The sequence below is a fragment of the Podarcis filfolensis genome (genome assembly GCF_964270895.1).
Source record: "Podarcis filfolensis genome assembly, chromosome: 1".
NCBI classification, from domain to species: domain Eukaryota; kingdom Metazoa; phylum Chordata; class Lepidosauria; order Squamata; family Lacertidae; genus Podarcis; species Podarcis filfolensis.
Window position 1 is genome coordinate 58,369,850 of NC_139604.1, and position 14,228 is coordinate 58,384,077.

Sequence of the window (14,228 nt, forward strand, 5' to 3'; positions counted from 1 at the left end):
GGCCTTAGCTGAGGATATTGCCCTAAATAGATCAATAACCTATAGTTTTAGTCCAGGAATCATGGCACTTATCTAAGGTGTCGGGAATGTGTGTCCTCCAAGGGCTTGGCAAGTGCCACTTGTTTTTAGGGCTCCCCCTTATTTTAAATGTTTGAACATTTTAGCACACTATTAGAACATAACACATCACCCTTATTTCTCATAGTGGGGGGCTTCCATTTCAGACATCAGGCACAATAAACTTCTCTTATGAGGGAGGAAGGGGCACCCCCTGCTGCAGGTCATTCTCTTCTGCAGTATCACAGATATGAATTCTAGATCGGCAGTTCTTTTGAGAATCTGTGCCATCTTGGGTTTTATATCAATAGGGCACTGGGTGGGTGGAATGATGTGCCCTTGTGATACTTTTCTTCTGTGTTTTACAGAAGGGCTATCGAAAAGAAGACTTTGTTGGCCTGTAAAGAAAAGGGAATGCAGAAATGGACTGTCCAGCCCTAACCCTTCATGAAATTTGTACGTGAATCACCATCATGGACTGTGCCGCCGCTGCATGAAGCTTGCCCTCTGCAGCTTCCCTCCTTTTTATAGATCTCAGGCCAATTTGGCTGGTGTGCCTTATTTTTTAATTATTCATTAGTGTTTCTTTTTCAAGCCTGCTGGAAACTCATCATCTTCTGCTGGCCATCTTATCTTCATAAAAACAAATCTTAACTGTAAAGACGTGAGTCAGCATCCAGGCAAATTCTCAGGACTCTACTTCTCCTTCACATCTTGTACTGGATGCCCTTGGATCCCCAGTCATTATTTGAAATTCACAAACACTCATGTCATGGCAGGATTTCCAGTCTTGGGAAGGATGCTGAGGGGCCTTCCTTCTCCCTCCTAAAAGTCCTGCTGTTCATAGGTCACTCCCCACCACCCTCTCTGAACCCCTAAAATGATGGGCTTCCTTTTCACTTTTAAAGATCTAGGAGATCATCTTTTCTTGAGGCATGGATCAATTTTAATGAGAACTATAAGCTGTACATATATGACACCAGAAAACCACTTGTTTCTGGTGGTATTGAACCTGTTAATGGAATTTTGAGGGATAAATGCAATGTTTAAAGTTAGCACTGGCCAAAAAGTAGGGCAAGAATGCTTTGGCATATAGTTTTATGGTGGAATTGGGTGACGGATTCTTTCATTTTAATTAGTTTGTATGGTCAATAGCAGGTATCCTGAAGACGGGATTTTCTGGAGCTACACACACTGTATATGTGTACTGTTTCTGTTTGGGTGATAGCACTGGTGAAGTAAGAGGTGGGTGGGATTATGCAAAAAGGGTGCTGGCTGGCTTAGAACCTGCTGGGGAAAAAGAGGTCCTTGGGCTGGTCTCTGGCCAGCTTTGCGCAAAATGTTACTTTGGCTCTATGCTGGCAGGAATGCCTTGGTGGCTATAAAGTGCCAGGTACTGGTCCACTGAACTGTATTTGATTATAGGGTAAAACCAACAGCCTTGATCTAAAGTGCTAGGACCCTGTCAAATGAGCCAACACTGGCTGGGATAGAATATGTTAAGGCACAAGATGACCGGATTAAAGTTTTAGTAAAATTAAGCTGTCTTTTGTGTGCCAGTATTCTACATGAAGGAAGTTACATAACAACTAATTCACAGTAGCTTTCACTCAGGGGTACATCCTTCGTGCAGTCGAATGGCAGATTATTGGAATGTCCTATCAGAATGTTGGCTAAAGGGGAAGTTACTACAGAGGCTGTGATGGCAGACAAACATTGGTTATGGCTGTCATCTGGTACCTGTTCAGGCCAATGGGGAAGCTGGAGGCTGTAGGATCTGGTACTAGTCCCACTACATGCTATGTCCACCAATCTGACAGGCTTTTTTCACTGCCTAGCTGAAAGCCATTGGTTGAGAAGGTTTCTCTTACTGGAGTAGTTGCGCTGTTAACTGCACTACCTTTCACGTAAATCAGCAGCAGCTCTCAATAGCTGTCATTATCAAAGTGAGTCATGCAACTTACTATGGGTGGTAGTCAACTAATTTTTACTCAAGAGTAGCCCTATTAAAATACTTAGCCAAATTTAGCCATGTTCATTTACTTTAAGAGACAAGCTGCTGTTGGAATGGCAGCTGATTTCAGTATTTGGGAGGAAAATAACTACCCCAGCATCCTCTCTCTGACGTTCTTGCTGTAATTGTTAAAATTTGTACCCGGCGTAGATATGAGACCAGACTCTGCTCAGCCACAACGGGAAGCCAAGATGGACTCGAGGGGCAATAAGAGGGAATAAGTTTTTCCTGTACATACTGTATATAGAATGCTTTTGTTTTTACTCAGTATAGTGGATAGGCTATTATCTTGTAAAATTGCTGCTTTTAACAACTCATTAACTTTGACAGCATTATGTATGCTTCCTTGGAAATCACAACTGTGCAACTGAAAAGCTGAAGTCACCTTAAGAAAGTGAATTAAGCAGCTGGCATCTTGTTTTAGTAAAATAGCTACCTTTGCATGGTGCATAGTGATGCACCACTCACCAGTTCCTCCAACAGCTGACACTCTTCCTATTTTCAGAGGTGATCATCTGTATATAAAAATTGAGGAAACAGCTCCCCTAATTTCCAAGTAAGGATGGATGTTATTGTAGAGCTATCTCAATGGAACATGCACACTCAAGCATCAGATAGGCTGCCTGGAAGTAGAGCTGTTATCTCTTAACAACTGTCTGGGAGAGGGGAGGAGCCAAAAGCATCAACAAATGCACATAGCTCAGCAAGTTAAGCAGGTAATTAAAACTTGCTAATTTGCCAGTCTGCTGCTTCTACTAATGTTGTTCGCCAAAGACCTGCCTCTGCTCTTCACAAAGAGGCACAATCATCCCTAATTTTGTTTGTCAAATGAGAAGCCTGGATGCAGGATTGAAAGCCTTAGCCATGAACACAAGGAGAAAAGTGGGAAGACAAGTCATTTTGTGAAGATGGCCACAGCCTTTGGCCCATTTGCTGGTAAAATACACCTGGTTAAAGTTTAAATTGTAATGAACATGGCAAGTAATAACAATACGCTTGGATTATCTCTTAGGAAATAAATGAGCTCTTAAGAGCATATCTACCTTTGTTCGTTAGGCTCTTCTCTAACTTCTGAAATAAAAATATTTCAATATTATATATTTCTGTTTGTTTTATGAGAACCTGAAGCACTGAAAGATAGGCATGTTAAACGCTACATCAAAGAACATGTGGGTGAAAGGACTAGGTCTTCTTCAGTGCTTCTGCTAGAGAGAAATATACCACAACTGGCAAGACAGCTTAATGACCCATCAGGTGATCAGCCTCAGTGGTGCAGTATGGAAGGAATTCCATCCAGTACAGCATTTCTCACCCCTGTATGACATGTTGCACCTGCAAAAATTCTGTTTCCTGTACAACTATTAAGAACCTTGTCTTCCTCTGAATCTGGAAATCTTTTGCACACTTTTGAGCATGCTCAGTGCATGCTCTCTAATTCTGAGCAGACTCATTGATGTTGCTAAATAAAGGCTTTGACCATTTATTGCTGTTACTTTTTCTTGTTATGCTATAGTCTACATGTGTCAGTGGCATGTATACTTTGAGTTTACCACTCAGGCTTACCATTCTGTCTCCGGAGAACTCTGGGAACTGTGATTCCATGAACTGGGGAAAGGCTCTAGAACAGAATCCTCAACACCATCACCAAAATACAATTCCCAGGATTCTTTGAGGGAAGGCACAACTGTAATGAATATCTATAATGGAGAGAATATGTAACACCTTGAAAAACTGAAAATGCCCAGAGCATTACCTGTATCCACATAGAAAATGGCGGCTGGCATGCTCAAAGAACTACAAAAGACTTATGATACAGGACCTTTTTGCATTCAGAAACCATGTTGACTATTCCTCAAAAAGGCTTGTCTTCAGTAGCTGTAACAATTCTCTCTTTAACATCCTTTTCATGATTTTACTGGAAGATATCTTTTTAAAGGGCTTCCCTACAAAAAAACAAACACAGACTGGCTATCCTTTAGTTAGCCCAGTTACAGTGATAGATTGCATATTTTTATTATTTAATGAATCTTGGGTGCATTTCAACTGTTTATGAGGGATTGTTAATTTTAGCCCTCATACCTTACGCGCATGAACTAAAAAAGTAGTTTAGTTCAATGCAAAGAATTATACTTTTCTGCAATTTCTCTCTCCCCCTCTTTAGCAATCTTAACCACTCCATGGTTGTCTACAGATACAACTGCCTCATTGGCTGGTTTCCTGCTTCTTATGTATTTAAGTTTTAGATTTTTAAAATGTTCTTAGTAAAACGCTCTTCAAATTCTTTTGACACTTGCTTTGTTGTCAACTTATAACTATAAAAACACTATGAAATAGTGCCGCCTCTTTGCCAGCTTTCACATTGGTAACTAATGCTTTTAACAGCATTAAGTTATCTAATACATTATTATTATTAGGCAACGTACACCAAAAGCCCCAGGCCTCAAAAATACCATTTTATTTTATTTTTTGCATGCAAACAAAATATCATGCTTCTGGTACTAAATTGGGACTAGCACAAATATAGCAAAATGAAAAAACCTTTAAAAAACTAACCTCAGAAAAGCCCTTAAAAATGAAAGCAGTATTTCAGAAGTATGCTGATTAGAGTGTAACTGAAGAGGTTTCCTCTCCTGCTAGCTAATGATTTTGAAAGGAATAAGGCTGCCTCCTGTCTCCTAGTTACTATCCCCATTATTAAAGTTGAGTAGTGCAAATGCCTTTCTTCCGTGATGAAACACATTCATAAATATATCTAATGCCTTCAGTAGATATGCTTATGAGCCTTCAACCTATGTGGGGCAGTCCTGCTCATCTGTGTAAACAGTGCAAACATAGAGTGTTATCAGCAGCCTTATGGTGCATTGTATTTCTTTTCTCAGGACACAACTACCACTTTCACTGTGACCTAAAGAGCTGAACTGGAAGCAAGAGGAGTCCCCATGCAGACATTCACTAAACTAGACCTCTTTGTGGCTGGAGGAAAGCGAGGGGCAAAAGTCATTAGCATATTCAGAGGAATTGTATCCAGATAAAGTGATATTTCCAGTTTGGCCTCAAGATTAAGCACCAATGGACTAGACAGTGCTAGTGTTCATGGTTGGGAAGAAATTTTAGTGCGTATAAAGACCATGAGAATGTCAATTCCATTTTCATTGTTTTTAGCTGCTGGACCAAGTTAGTAGTGCCCATTTAGTCCTGACACAACTCAACCCTGATATGCAGAAGCTCCAGTTTTTCCCCAAGTCAAGGCTTAACCCTTTAGATGCCAGTTAACGTGAAGACATCGGCTTTCTAGAGGCTGAAGTTGACAGCCCAGTGACTACTTATGCCACAAAACAGCTAGCTTAAAATATTTATTTATTTAGCCACTTTCTGGTGTGCATACAATGTTTTTAAAGCAAGAACACCTGCCCAGTGAACAGTTTAGGCAGCAAACAACATTAGTAGCTAAACACAGCCTAAGAAATACTTTTTGAGGTGCCATTATTGCAATTAGGCCTTTTGGTGGGTGACTTACTCAGAGCCTTGCCAGAAGAAAACAAAGAAGCAGAGGACAAAGGACCATGTGCCAACCTTTTCTAAGACTTGCTGTGACAATTTTGTTAGCTGGAACGTAAGTAAAACTTGACCTTTTCATTCTGAACTTTCAGTGTCATTACTTTTCAAATCCTCCCTCCCCCAAAAGCTATGCTTTTCTTGAAGTTCAGGCAGATGTTCCATCAACATTATAGCGCTTCTCTTTCCATCCTAGGCATTGATCTGCACTTAGTGGCAACAATGTATTGCTAAGGCTGTACTCACAAACTATCGTAACTAACTTAAGGCAAGTTTTCCAAGTAAATGCGGCTAGGATCAGGCTGTAAAGCTCTTAGAAAGTGCTACTTACCCAAGGGCTGCAGCTGTCAATGTGATTTTCATTCGGAAACTAAATGGCTAATCTAATCTGTTTTGTCCAAGACATTGCCTCCATTACACTGCTTTTGACTGATACGTTTCCAGCCACAACAGGGTCTCAGCAGTGCCAGACCAAATTGCTCTTATTTTCCTTTGTTCTATTACCTTAATGTTGGCCAGTCATCAGTGCCCATTTCTGAAATAGAAAGGGCTATCCAGAGATGTTAGCAAAAACAAAGGAGTCTGAAAGACGTTGTTGGGGTCTCAGCATAGTGACCTAGTGCAAGATCTTCACCCAAGAACATACAATAGGGTCATTCATTCCTAACAACTTCCCTTGATCCTGAGTAGTTATACAAACTAAAGATAAAGTATAAGGCACTAACAAAGTCTTGCACATTTCAGGATTAACAGAACTCCCCCAACAATTACAGTGCTGAAGTGATATAAAACCAAAGAGTTGGAAGGGATACTGTAGACAAGGAGTGGCTAACATTTTGGGCCCAAAGGCTGCATTTACTCTTGACTAACCTTAACTCCTACATGTATGCACATGTGTGCGCGCACACACACACTGCATGCACAGGTATGCAGCTGGTCGCGCTCAAACACTGTCAATTTTGATTTTGTTTCTTCTTGCTGCTGCCACCAAAGTGCTGAGGTGTTGGGGGATGAGACAAAGTTAGGTGGGGGCCCACATGAACTCAGGTTAGATATCCATATTGTGGATTATAGCAGTTCAGGTCCAGCCTCTTCGCGTAGGCTTCCAGAGCAGGAAACCACCTGCCCTCTAGGTAACTGGGTCCACTGCCACAGTTCCACTTCTGGTGACTTGGAAACCATGGTTCTATTAATGCTGCAAAAAAATCTTATTAGTCTGTTTTTGCAGTCATCTAACACCACTGACTCATACATAGTCAGCTTGTGATCAAACACAATGCTAAAATCCTTCTCACGTATACTATTGCCATGCCAACCTAGGTATTCCCACCACCCAAACCTGTGCATTTGAATTTTGCATTGGTCTCTGTTGAACTTCATGTGTTAATCAGCCTAGTTTCCAACCCACTGAGATCATGTTGAATTTTATTCCTGTCTTCTGAGGTGTTAGTGATCCCTCCCATTTAAATGTCCTCCATAGATGTGCTAAGGATTCCCCTCCACCCCTTCTGCTAAGTAATTAATATTATGAAGAGTGTGGGGCCCAGGACAGAGCCCTACAGCACTCAATTTGGTTGTTATGGATCAAAGAAACTACCCAAGCTGATTGTCATTGTCAAGGCACATCGTGATAATCAGTTTCACCAAGGAAAATTCCAGCATCTCTTAGATATCATCCTCTGTCACCAGGCAGTAGAAATCTGTCCTTGCTCCATAGTTCCGAGATCCCAAATCAGAGATGTCAATCTCACTCCTTTGGTTTTCCCCAAGCTGTATTTCTTCCAAAGCACCAAGTGGAGGACCATCAGGGCCACTCATGGGAGGAGGTGGTGCGCCTTTGAAAATGGACCCCCTGCCACCTGTAGGATGGGAAGGAGAAGGTAGCAGGGATGGCAAGGCAGAATGAGACAAGTTGAAGTGCTTTAAAATGACCAGTGCCACTATACTTTCTGCTAGTACAGTGGTACCTCGGGTTACAGACGCTTCAGGTTACAGACTCCGCTAACCCAGAAATATTACCTCGCGCTAAGAACTTTGCTTCAGGATGAGAACAGAAATCGTGCTCCGGTGGCGTGGCAGCAGCAGGAGGCCCCATTAGCTAAAGTGGTGCTTTAGGTTAAGAACAGTTTCAGGTTAAGAACGGACCTCCGGAACTAATTAAGTACTTAACCCGAGGTACCACTGTATTCACAAGAAGGACATATATACAGTTCAAGCTCATTTAAACACCAGTTTAAGTATCATTGCTTCCCACCAACATTTCTGCGAATAGTACTTCATTGAGATTGCTATCATTCCTCAAAGAACTAGTTGCTAAGGCTAGCCGGAGAGAAGGAAGAACTATTAAACCAATTTAAGTATCAAGTTGCGTGAGATGCAGGAGATCTATAACTAGGAGACAGTACAGATTGGGGTAATGGCACAGGGAAAAGAGTTCAAATTTTTTCCCCTCAGGTCTGAGGCTCAGGGTCACTGTTCCAATCAAAGCTGGAGCCTCTGGCTACTTTTAACTAAAAGCAGAAATGTCAGGAGATCTAATTATAGACCTCCTGCATCTCACGCAGCTTGGGAGTCAGTTGGCAGTTTTAAACTTAATTTAAATGTTTTATTTTAGAGCATGCCTTGACATGTCAGACAAGAGTAAGGGGCCTGAATATTTCAACACCTAGGGAATCTGGAGGAGGCTTCAGTCCCGCCTTTTGCCAATCCCCAGGGTCTGAGAGGAGCTGCTCTTCCCCTTAGCGCTGACAGGCAGCATTTCAAAGACCTCAGGAGGGGAGCTGGGAAGAGAAACCAGCAACACCTTTGTAAGCCTCATGAAATACATTTAATGTGCATCACTTTCTCTCAAGCAGGAGTGTGTGTGTGTGTGTGTGTGTGTGTGTGTGTGTGTGTGCGCAAAAATCAGGCGCTCCTAGTGAGAATGAAATGTCTTCCAAGCAACTATTCCCTTTGCAAGTGAGAGAATGAGGAGCCTCAAGCATCCTGGCATGCTGTTGTATGGAGCAACTAGACTAATGAGGAAAGCTTCCAACAAGGTGCACAGCCGCGCCACACAAGAAACAAGGCCTATTAATGACAGTGAACGCAACACCCTCAGCAAAATAAGCCCAACGCTGCTGTCTCAACTAAAAGAAAAGCCCAGCCAAACCCATTATTTTCTCTGTTCTTCTCTTGACAATAAAATCACCGTGTACAAGCGAGCTGGGCTTGCTCTTGCCAGTCGCTCGTAAATCTTTTATGACCACTGAACTTATTTTGCTCCTGTTACTAAAATTAAAATGTATTGCTTTGCAAGTGCTCAGCCTGTGTTAACAAATCCCTAGGGCCAGAGCTTGTTCTTCACAACCTCTGGAACCGATGCCTCAGGTGCGCTTCCTACTCATTGATCCATTGTACAGCCATAGTCCCACAGGCCTAGGAAAAAGGATGTCAGGACTAAACCACCAAGCTCAGGCTCAGAGAATGGAAAACTGCCCTTTGGTGGATATAAAACCCATTTCTTTTATGAACTCTTGGGTATGTTTGCACATAAATGATAGATGGAGGTGGTAAATTACGTAAATTTCCACTCCTTGGTATTGCTACTCTAAGGAAGCATGTAGCAATAATGACACCATTATTTCCTTTCTTCCTCTACAAACACACAAATGGATTCATAGCCAAAATAACATGTTCTCTATGAAAACATGTTGCCCTGCTCCCTATCCAATGTTAGCAGTGAATGGGAAAAACAGATGAATTAATTATTCTGCTACACAATGTGCCACAGTATGTATGTGTGGACTGCTGCATGACAGGGAAGATAATTTCATTTGGATTGAGGCAATGGTTGTTTGACTGATGAAGGATCAGCTAATTAGGTGTAACTCTGGAATGGCCATTGAAAGGAAGGAAGGAAGGAAGGAAGGAAGGAAGGAAGGAAGGAAAGAAAGAAAGAAAGAAAGAAAGAAAGAAAGAAAGAAAGAGGAAGACCTGTTATGCCATTTGGAAGCCACAGACACAGCATACAATGGTGACCAAGCCTGGTGATCAACCAAAGTAGACACATTCTGCCAAGTCAGATGGTATATAAAGGCCTTAAATAAATACTACTGCTTGTGATCTGACTACACTACACAGGCTTAAAGTAGAGAAAATAAATTTTAAGGAATCTGAAAGTGGGTGCAGAGGCTTCACTTCCATTGGTCTCCACTGTCACCTCTGGCTGAACAGGTTTTGATAATTCTGAAATAAAGAAGAAACCTATTTCCTAGAGGTGAAACTAAGATGAGAATACATAGCACAATTTGATCACATATTCCAAAGCATCTTTAATTCGGGGAGGGGGGAGCGGTCACCATCTGACTAGCCTTAGCTTTTGTAATCAAAAGTGAGGCCTGATCCTACACATCTCCACTCGAAAGGAAGCTCCCTTGAGTTCAATGGAACTTATGTTAAAGTAAGTGTACATAGGGTTTTTGGCATACCATACTAAAATAGCTGTAATAATACAGGCAGGAAGCACACAGTTAGCTCATGGCAGTGTGTAGAAAGGCACCTGGCTGATTGATTAATAAAGCTGCTGGGCTATACTTTTGCTAATTTTAGCAAGTGCAGTGTTCTTCTATCAAGTGATTTTTTAATGGGTTTTTTTCTTTCAAACTTAATTGTGAGCCTCACTTGAGAATCTTTCTGGCTAACTGTGGACTAACACTCAAAAAAACAAAAAACCTCAGAGCAGGATCAAAAGCAACTGTGTGTCTCCTGTTGGCATGCTATGGTGGCAGAGTGAAGATTAAACAGTGCTGTTACCAGAGTCTCCTTCAGGGTGCGAATCCCCCCGGAAATCCAAGTAATTGCTGTTGAGGATCAGCATAGGGTCCTTGTCTTCGTGGAAACTGGTCTGGGGGTCTCCCCTGAGGCCTTGATAGGACACTTTTCGCGGCAGGGCGAGGCACAGTTCCTTCCAAAAATCAGATGAAGGCGCCTAGAAGCAGCAAAGAGGCAGCATCTTGTCACATGCTCATCAGTTACACACAAACCCTTGTGCGATATATCTGTAGGCAAGTCCCAGCAGCCCTGCCTTGAGGGCAGCGTTCTCACAGGCGCTCCTCGTCTATGAAGCACAGGCACCCTGTCTGGCTCCCAAAGGATTGAACAGAGGGAGATAAATGTTCGCTACAACAGAGGGATCTACAGCTCCACCAACAGTTTTCCCATTCAGCTTTGTTTCATCTTCGAGATGAAACGCACTGCAAAATCTAAGAGGTATTAAGTGGCATTACTTCTGATGGAAGGCTTTCGTGACCAGATAAAGCAACAGATTTCGCCTTTCCATTAACCTAGGATTTCAGTGCAATTTTAAATTGAGTGAATTCTTTTTTCCCCTTTTTTTAAAGTAAGGCTTTTGGCTTTGTCCTCATGGATAAAAGGCATAAGAACATGTGGCTGGTATCCAGCGAAAACTCAGAAACAGACTGCAATGCTTCAATGCCTTGCACAGATAGTTTTCCCAAGCTTGCTATTTCCTAACTTCATCTCACCTTAGTGGCCCAGTCTGTACATCACAGTAAAGCATAGCTGCAAGCTACAGCTGCAAGCTACAGCTGCATGCAGTAAGCCAGGTTTCCTCAAACTCGGCCCTCCAGGTGTTTTTGAGACTACAATTCCTATCATCCCTGACCACTGGTCCTGCTAGCTAGGGATCATGGGAGTTGTAGGCCAAAAACATCTGGGGGGCTGAGTTTGAGGAAGCCTGCAGTAGGCCATAGCCCTAGAGGAGGAAGTGACCTATAGAGGTTACGAGAATTTGAGACAGATACTGGGAGCTGCCTGCACCCTTGAGGTAAAGGGGCATAGCTGACAGGGACCTCCAGCAATGCTTTACAGCCTTTTCAAGCACAAGAAACCACAATATTTCTACGTAATCCATTCTACTTCCTTGTTGCTACTTCAGCCTAACTGATCTGATAGTGTGCTTCTCTGGGGAACAGCAAGGTGGGTAGATATACAAATTAAACAGAGAATTCTTTTTATTGACCATTGGCCACATCAAGTCAAAATGTACAGCTACACAGGACCAACACTGTAAATAAAACAGCAGGAATTCAAAAACGAAAACATCATTAAACAAAAAACATTGGCAGGAAATTAACAGCCACCTGCAGTCCTATTGCAGAAGCATCCACAAACTTTTAACAGCATTTGGCCACAGCTAAGGAAAAGCTGGCCACTGTGTTGATAATACCCTTTTTTGAATTTGCCAGTAAAAAATAAATTATTTGAAAGCCTGATCAATGGCAACATTCCCCCAAAAACTGATGAAAATATTACAAGCTTTCTCAGAAATTGAGCATCCAGTAAGTAATGGGTTATATCTTTCACAGAACGTTCTCCACATAAGCAGATTTGGGAAGCAAAAGAAATATTTTTGCATCTCCCATGACATGAAGTTGCATACACTGCATTGTGAGCGCAGGGAAAGTCTTATGCTGGTGAAATTTGATAGATCCATCAGATACAATTCAGTATGTTTATATTTAAACTTAACTGCCATGGTGTGATTTTAGAGTTGGAAACAAAATGGAGGTATTTCTGAATAAAGAGGTCACAAACACTATTCTTTAAATCAAGTTTTGCAACCGTACAATTCCTGCTGGAAAACTATTCAACGAAAAAAAATTTTTTGTTACAAAGTACAGTATCAGAGTTGAATAAACTATCCCCTGACTATTAATTACAACAACCTATTGGTTATATTGATTCAAAAGAATTGCAGGAGTTAATTCCAATAGTTAAAGCAGGCTAGCATTCACTTTTATTTTTAGAGCTAAAATGGCCCATTTTTTATTGGAGAAATGCTGTTAGCATATTTGATGGTGTTCTGAACCCAATCAAGTTGGATGAGAAGCAGACACACACACCCTGAACCCCAAGATCTCAAATGCAAAGAGCAACTGCATAGTTAATTTGAACCCATTTTAGAATCGGCAATAGGCATGCCAATATTTCGAGGTACTATTCAGCTGTCATTCAGCTTTTAGTTTTATGGAATTTCAGGGGAACTGTGAACCACCAGAGATGGACTATACAGAGCTCTTTCGCCATGTGTGCCTGTTTCCAGCAGGGCAGCAGGTATGTACAGCCAAACAGAGCACTATCAAACCCCCTGCTCATCAGCTGGTGAGTGGAGAGCAGAGTATAATCTTCCTGGCTGAAGGGGTTTGCTTTGCCAGAATGAAGACTGGCTTGTGGGCCAGAGGTTGCCCACTCCTGCTGTATAACCTCCTTGCAAACCAATCAGGATGAACAATCTGGAATCCACCCTAAATACAGGAATATAGTTGGACACAGTCCACTTATGAGATAATTTAGCTTAGTTTTTAAGGATAATGCTCCTACCAAATTAACACATGGCAAGCAATGCTGGTGTTCAAGGTTCTCCAAGAATGTATTTCTACTGATGTAATCAAAGGCAGTTTTAAAATCAACAAAAACTGCAAAGAGCTTATTTTTTCTGTTAACACAGGAATTAAATGAGCAAGCACAGAATGGTTGTCCAGCATTAACCAGCCAGCTTTAAAGTCAGCTTGTTATTCTGCAATTACATTGTGCAACATCGGCCATTCTTCATTTTCAAAACAGGAGGTATTTTACATGTAATTTTTAATGCTATCTATAAGACTGATTGGTATATAATTTGTGTGTCGCCTTTCTTGAAAACTGGGATCACTGTGCTCAGATTCCACCCTGATGGAATACAGCCAATTGGGGTTTTTTGAACCAAATGATTTAGCAATGACAGGACCACTCCACTGGATGTTACTTTAAAACCTCTCTTGATATTAATTCCTCTCCTAATGCCTTATTTTGGAGTCAGATTTTTAATCTGACTAAGAAACAAGAAGCCAAAGATGGCACCTCAAGACTGGCAGCCTGTTGCTCATGTACAGCAACAGTCTTATTAAAAATGTTAATGTGCTGTTCCCATTTTGTCTTAGAGATAGGAGTAAACAAAAAAATAGCGGACATATGGTGGCTTTGATCCACTCACTGCCAGAAGGAAGCAGTATCCTTACACCTAATGGCATTTTCCAGGCACTGTTAAAGCTGCTTTGAAATATTTTGGCTGTCGTAACCTCTTATTAGCTGGGGAGGGGAGTAGGTAGTTCCTTGAAAGCTGTGTCTAAAAGGCCTGTTTAACAAAGCTGCTTAGGATTCTTTACATTGTAAGTAAAATCAAAAAGCCCCTTTCTTATGTCTTGAGGCATAGGTTGTGTGCACAGCAGAGTGTTAATTGCACAAGTGAGTTGCACAGCTCTGATTTTTCCATGTGGATTTTTGTGCACATCTGTCCACAGAACCACCTTCAAATGAACTCTATTGCAGTGCTTCCTGTCCCCCAAGAGTGGGAGGTGCTTGATGGGATGATGTCTTTGCACTGTGTGCTGTTGTCCCCTCCCCTCCATTCCTCGCACTCCCTAAGTTCTGGAAACCTAAGGTCTATTGCAAGCATGCTTGCAGTTATTTGTTTACCTTTGTGTGCATCCTATTTATGTATTTAAATATTTATATGAGGTACAAGTTTTGCATTATACCAGACTTACAAAAAACAATGGGT

General features: G+C 41.6%; 2 protein-coding genes across 10 annotated transcripts in view; one reads left to right on the plus strand and one right to left on the minus strand.

Annotated features, from left to right (window-relative positions):
• PKP3 (plakophilin 3) overlaps positions 1-3,552 on the plus strand; it is a gene marked incomplete at its 5' end in the record, with an annotated part of 66,811 nt that extends 63,259 nt beyond the window's left edge. For all 3 annotated transcript variants that reach the window (XM_083597681.1, XM_083597680.1, XM_083597679.1), the window contains one exon: positions 426-3,552. In XM_083597681.1, coding sequence (XP_083453807.1) covers positions 426-461 — 36 coding nt within the window. In that variant the 3' untranslated portion in view covers positions 462-3,552. The remainder of the gene's footprint in view (positions 1-425) is intronic.
• Positions 3,553-5,411: 1,859 nt separating this feature from the next.
• SIGIRR (single Ig and TIR domain containing) overlaps positions 5,412-14,228 on the minus strand; it is a 37,500-nt gene continuing 28,683 nt past the window's right edge. For all 7 annotated transcript variants that reach the window (XM_083607024.1, XM_083607020.1, XM_083607025.1 and 4 more), the window contains 2 exons: positions 10,421-10,595; positions 5,412-7,485 (listed from right to left, as the gene is read on the minus strand). In XM_083607024.1, the coding sequence (XP_083463150.1) occupies positions 7,292-7,485; positions 10,421-10,595 (369 nt within the window). In that variant the 3' untranslated portion in view covers positions 5,412-7,291. The remainder of the gene's footprint in view (positions 7,486-10,420; positions 10,596-14,228) is intronic.